At 49.2% G+C, this 6,000-nt stretch overlaps 3 protein-coding genes across 3 annotated transcripts; all 3 read left to right on the forward strand.

Annotated features, from left to right (window-relative positions):
* Positions 1–1,390: 1,390 nt before the first annotated feature.
* On the forward strand, positions 1,391–1,909 carry SJAG_16458 (hypothetical protein; the record flags this gene model as incomplete). The annotated part of the gene is made up of 1 exon (XM_011050739.1): positions 1,391–1,909. One exon carries the CDS (start codon positions 1,391–1,393, stop codon positions 1,907–1,909), a length of 519 nt encoding a protein of 172 aa, XP_011049041.1.
* Positions 1,910–2,540: 631 nt separating this feature from the next.
* SJAG_03766 (hypothetical protein) lies at positions 2,541–3,002 on the forward strand (the record flags this gene model as incomplete). Its single annotated transcript, XM_002174864.2, has 1 exon — positions 2,541–3,002. The coding sequence occupies one exon, from the start codon at positions 2,541–2,543 to the stop codon at positions 3,000–3,002; it is 462 nt and encodes a 153-aa protein (XP_002174900.2).
* A 388-nt stretch (positions 3,003–3,390) lies between these two features.
* SJAG_03765 (hypothetical protein) lies at positions 3,391–4,078 on the forward strand. The gene has a single exon (XM_002174863.2). The coding sequence runs from the start codon at positions 3,482–3,484 to the stop codon at positions 3,881–3,883; it is 402 nt and encodes a 133-aa protein (XP_002174899.1). The 5' UTR covers positions 3,391–3,481; the 3' UTR covers positions 3,884–4,078.
* The last annotated feature ends 1,922 nt before the right edge of the window (positions 4,079–6,000 follow it).

Raw genomic sequence — 6,000 nt, forward strand, 5'->3', positions numbered from 1 at the left:
AGATCCGGTGTAAGGCCGCATAGCGTAGTTTGCTCTAAACACGCTATGTGCCCTTGCGAAGGCCAGCGCGTTGCGCTAACCGGCGCAGGCCTCTAGCTAACTCTAAGGAGTCGCGCTAGAGAGCCTTGCGCGCGCCAGCGCGCTACCCTAAGTCCATAGGGTTATGCAGCCAGCTCTACTGAGCTGCGCTACAGAATCTAGGGAGTGCTACCGCACTTCCCTAAGGGAGTAGGCCACACAGCCTACTCCAAGGAGCTACGCTACAAGGCCTAGGGAGTGCTACCGCACTCCCCTAAGTGTGCACTGCACACTAGAACTCCACGCAGCGCTTACGGCGCTGCACTACGAAGCCGTAAGGCTTCAACAACGATTGCACATTAGTTCTCGCTAATGTGTAATATTATAAATAGCTAGAAATTAACAATAATATTCATACTTAATCTTACTACAGAGTCTGGGCTTACAGAGCTGGCATTCCACGTCAAATCAAGTATCATTGCCAGGAAAGAGAGGCGGAATCTCTTTTGGATTGCCAGACTTGGCGGAAGTGTTGACCGTTGACACCCGGGTGGCCAGCAATTGGCGTACTGTGGTGATCATAGATTAGTTTTAGCTTTGTAGCCTCCGTACTAATACATAATCTCCAAGGTAATTGCGAATTGTTTCTGTAGTAAATGTAAGCATTAAGGTTCATTTAGGCGAAAGCCTAAATCTGGGCGATCACCACCAAGCCCAAGGCCGCCCAAACGAACTGCAACGAGCTGCAGTAAGGCCTTCAGACCTCCCGGGACACGCGCGCGTTAATTCATTAACGCGCGCCGCGACGCGACGCGTTTGTTTACATTTACGCGTCGCGTCAAAATGTCTTAAATAGCTAGATTCTATAGAGAATAAACTAATCTTATTCTGACCTACGGACTGAGTCTTACAGTAAAGAAGTCCGTCATCAATCATGAATCTGTCCTTCTCACCCGGTGTCCACCCTTCTGTCAGTGGCCAGCCTTTACGCCAAGGTTTGTAACGCCTTAAGCTCACAAAAGTGTGCACGTGACCAGGGCCTGAACCTGGACACCACACCGAGAGCTCCAGCGTTGTGCTAGGCCACGCAGCACTACGCTACGAAAGCCTGCGGTCTCTGACCGCACCCACGCAACGCGCGTTAATTAATAACGCGCACCGCGACGCGTTTGTTTACACTTACGCGTCGTCCTAGAATTGTATAAGTAGGCAGATAATTATTGAATAAAACTAATCTTAACTATACCTACGGGACAAGGCCTACATTTGGTTGCGAGGCTCTTCTGATCCAATAGAAGAGTTCTTATCTTGTCGCGGAAAGTTTTTCGTTTTTTTTCAAATTTACAACTTTTTTTTATTTTCTACGATCTAAATGGAAAGCGTTGAGCAGGAAAACGCTGCTACTTTCCCAGAGATTCAACGTCTGGGAGAAATCCTTCTCGCTCTAACAAAGAAAGAGAAGGATAAGGACAAGGAAACCTCGTCGTGGGTTTCCAAGCCCGCTCCGTACAGAGGACAACGCGATCTGCGCGTCTTCACGGAGTGGATCAAAGGTCTTGAGCGATTCTTCCGCTGGCACAAGACCTCTGCTAAGAGGAAGGCCTGGATGGCCTTCCACAATCTGACAGGAGAGGCCGCGTCGAGATGTGAGCTGGACACGACACTGTTCAGCCAGCTCGAGGACGGGAAGGTTTCTTGGGAAGCCTTCAAGGCGTATTTGCGGGATGCCTTCATCCCTACCGATGCTTTGGACAAGCATCGACGCCAGTTTTACCGCCTCCGCCAGACTGGTTCGGTCCACGAGTTCGTGGACAAGGTGAACCAGTATCAGGCGACGCTCGGCCTCCCCGAATGGGCGGTTATGGATGTCCTCCACTGTAAGGCCGCATAGCGTAGTTTGCTCTAAACTCGCTATGCGCCCTTGCGAAGGCTAGCGCGTTGCGCTAACCCAGACAGGCCTCTTAGCTAACTCTAAGGAGTCGCGCTAGAGAGCCTTGCGCGCGCCAGCGCGCTACCCTAATTCCATAGGGTTATGCAGCCAGCTCTACCGAGCTGCGCTACAAGTCTAGGGAGTGCTACCGCACTTCCCTAAGGGAGTAGGCCACACAGCCAACTCCAAGGAGCTGCGCTACAAGGCCCAGGGAGTGCTACCGCACTCCCCTAAGTGTGTACTCCACACTAGAACTCCACGCAGCGCTTACGGCGCTGCATTACGAAGCCGTAAGGCTTCAACAACGATTGCACATTAGTCCTCACTAATGTGCAACATTATAAATAGCTAGAAAACAGTAATATTATTCATACTTTATCTTAATCCTGAGCCTGGGCTTACACTTGGTTGCGAGGCTCAAAAAGACCAAGTATCAAAGCTCAGAAGAGAAGCGGAATCTCTCGCAGTGTTGCCAAACCTTTGGCGGAAGTGTTGACCGGTAGTCAACTGTGTTTTGGAAATTTTCGTTAATCGGAAATTTCATTTTTTGTGTTAAATCTCCTACCTAAAGTTTGTTGTTCTGTGCGTCGAGATGCCAGAACCTATGGAAGATGTCGAAGGGACGATTCCCCCGTTCGACGTTGAGCACGAGGACAGTGCTCCTTACAAACATCGTGGACACGATGTGTCGTGGGCTGTCTGCCCACCGAAGTACGATGGCAGACCGGACTTGCCCACGCTGGACAACTGGTTTCGGGAGGTGCGACGCTTTGTGAGAGCGCGCCAGATCCCTCCCCCCGAACACGCCTACTCGGCGTATTACTTCCTTACCGGTGACGCACTCGCGCGCGTTCACCGCGACCATCAGCTTTGCGAAGATCTTGAGAACAACAAGATCTCGCTGAAGGAATTTAGGCGAAAGCCTAAATCTGGGCGATCACCGCCAAGCCCAAGGCCGCCCAAACGAACTGCAACGAGCTGCAGTAAGGCCTTCAGAACTCCCGGGACACGCGTTTGTTTACATTTACGCGTCGCGTCAAAATGTCTTAAATAGCTGGATTTTATAGAAAATAAACTAATCTTATTCTGACCTACGGACTGAGTCTTACACTTGGTTGCGAGGCTTCTGAAAACCCATCAGAAGCAAGGAAAAGTTTCGGTTAAGTTTTTGTTAAAGTTGTTTGATTGCCAACACGGGCGGATACGTGTGATGTAACACATTAAGCTTATTACTAAGCGAATGTGCGTCACCCTTACTCCCCAGAGGGAGCAACACCAAGAACGCTGCCAACGGACAGCGCTTACGGAGGCCTACGGCCTCCACGTTAAGCTGCGCGTTAATGAAAACGCGCAACACGTAAACGTAAACCCTGTGACGGGTTTTTACAAAACGGTATAAATAGTTAGAATAAATAATATTCATTAAGCTTTTTCCTAAATACAATCGTAGCTTTTACATGTGAGGTGCTACGACAGGATTCACCTCGAGGAAGAGAAGAAGTTTGGAAAGGATTTTTGGATTACTAGCTGCCTATGGAACAGGAGTTTACTTTCTCGCTCGCGGAAGAACGATTGCATGTCCCTCGTCCGGACAAATACGACGGACGAATGGATCTCCCAACGGTGGAAGCTTGGCTGCGCTCGATGGAGCGCTATCTCGTTGCGCACGGCGTCTCGGAAAGACGTTGTGCATGGACTGCAGCCTGTTACCTCACAGGCTTTGCTGAAGAATGGGTTTGTGGTAACCCGGAAGTCTATCAGCAGTTAAAGGATGGTTCAGTATCCTGGAACACCTTCAAGCAGTCCATCAGGGAAAATTTTATCCCTGCAAATGCTGTTAGAGATGTAACGTGCTACGTTACGATGTGCTATTCTGGGAGAGTTGGTCGAACCAAGATTCGAACAACGAACACAGAGGAAACACATCCCCGATGAAACCACTAGGACACAGCGATTTACTTATTCTGTCACGGCACAAAACCGAAATAAAGTTTAGCTTCTAGTCAAGAACTTTATAGCGACTTTAAGCGACAAACTCTCCACTCTGAGCGACAGGTTTAGAATTTAGGAAATGAAGTTTATTTAACCGAATTATCACTACCTTAAGTATATGCACAAAGTGAATGGTACAAAGTACTTAGCAGTGAACGACTGGTCTTCTAGCGTTCACTGTTTTAGTATTTATATTAATAATTTAATATATAATCTTAGATTGGTTTTGTTAAATAACCAATTATGTTTTGTGATCAAAGATGTGAACTTTGAAATTTGTAAAAGAGAAGTCACTAGAAATTTGCATCGAATAGGTTTGAAGCTTATTTGCAAATCTCAAACCTTTCGTGGATCCGCCACATCTTGGATTTGATGTGAATTCCTAGTGGCCTTGACATATTCCTAGAACATGGAACTGTCTATGTAAGGCCGCATAGTGTAGTTTGCTCTAAACTCACTATGTGCCCTTGCGAAGGCTAGCGCGTTGCGCTAACCCAGACAGGCCTCTAGCCAACTCTAAGGAGTCGCGCTAGAGAGCCTTGCACGCGCCAGCGCGCTACCCTAATTCCATAGGGTTGTGCAGCCAGCTCTACTGAGCTGCGCTACAGAGGCTAGGGAGTGCTACCGCACTTCCCTAAGGGAGTAGGCCACACAGCCAACTCCAAGGAGCTACGCTACAAGGCCTAGGGAGTGCTACCGCACTCCCCTAAGTGCGCACTGCACACTAGAACTCCACGCAGCGCTTACGGCGCTGCACTACGAAGCCGTAAGGCTTCAACAACGATTCTAAGTCCCTTAGCATATCATAACAATAAATAGCTAGAAAACAGTAATATAATAATATTCATACTTAATCTTACTACAGAGCCTGGGCTTACACTTGGTTGCGAGGCTATCATTGCCAGGAAAGAGAGGCGGAATCTCTTTTGGATTGCCAGACTTGGCGGAAGTGTTGACCGTTGTCAACGAGTTTTTAAATTTTTCTTGTGTTATATTTTTCTCCTACCTAGGATTGTACGCTGCTCTGAGTTATGGATCAACCAGAGCCAATGGAGGATGTCACGTCGACATCCCCATTCTACAAGTCGGACGCCTCGTCCACCCGTCGCTACGACGTGTCGTGGGCAAAGGAACCTTGGAGCTACGATGGCAGAGGAGATTTGCCTACGCTCAACAGTTGGTTCCGGGCCGTTACGCGTTTCCTCCGGGCTCGCAGGATCCCGAAGGAAGCACACGCGTTTACGGCCTACTACTTCTTGAAGGACGACGCTCAGGCTAGGGTCGATGCCGACGTCGAGCTCTACGAGGCTCTCTCCAACGATGAGATCTCGTGGAGTGAATTCCAGGAGCGTCTGAAGGAGTTCTTTATTCCTCCAGACGCCCTGATGCTCTACAGGCACAGGTTCCTTGACTGCCACCAAACGGGCACAGTCAATGAATTTGTGTCTGCCCTCCTCCGGTTCCAGACCATCTTGTCGTTAGACAATGATGCGGTCAAGGACCAATTGATTCGTGGGTGCAAGCCCCGAGTCAGAATGAACCTCCGGTCGTTCAACCCGGCCACGCTGGGCGATGCAATCCGCATTGCTTACGCAGCCGAGGATGACAACAGCACGCCGGATTACTGCTGGACAAGCTACGCGTCCGGCAGTAGCACACGAAAGGAAGAACCACCAAGCGACCCAATGCTGGTGGACGCGTTAAAAGTTTTGCGCGCTTCCTCGGGCGATGTGTTTACCTTGTTTCGCGAAGGCCGTTGTTTCCGCTGCCGCGAAAAAGGACACATCGCCAAGAATTGTTCCAAAGGCAAGCCCAAGAAACCAAGGGCGAAGCCAGTTGCGAGGGTCAATGCAGCTACAGTTTCTTCTTCGGAGGATGTAGACCCAGTTGACCAACTAGTTAGAGACTTAGGTGAGAAAATAAAATCTTATTTACGATCCTATTCTACTAGCAGCAGTAACAGTTTGGATGTGTGCGCAACAATGGTTCAGGAAGGGGCAGAAGAGCATGAGGAAGAGGAAGAGGCAGTAGACTTGGCTTCAAAAATACTGGAAGCAGCT

The sequence above is a fragment of the Schizosaccharomyces japonicus genome, assembly GCF_000149845.2.
Source record: "Schizosaccharomyces japonicus yFS275 unplaced genomic scaffold supercont5.2, whole genome shotgun sequence".
Taxonomy (NCBI): Eukaryota; Fungi; Ascomycota; class Schizosaccharomycetes; order Schizosaccharomycetales; family Schizosaccharomycetaceae; genus Schizosaccharomyces; species Schizosaccharomyces japonicus.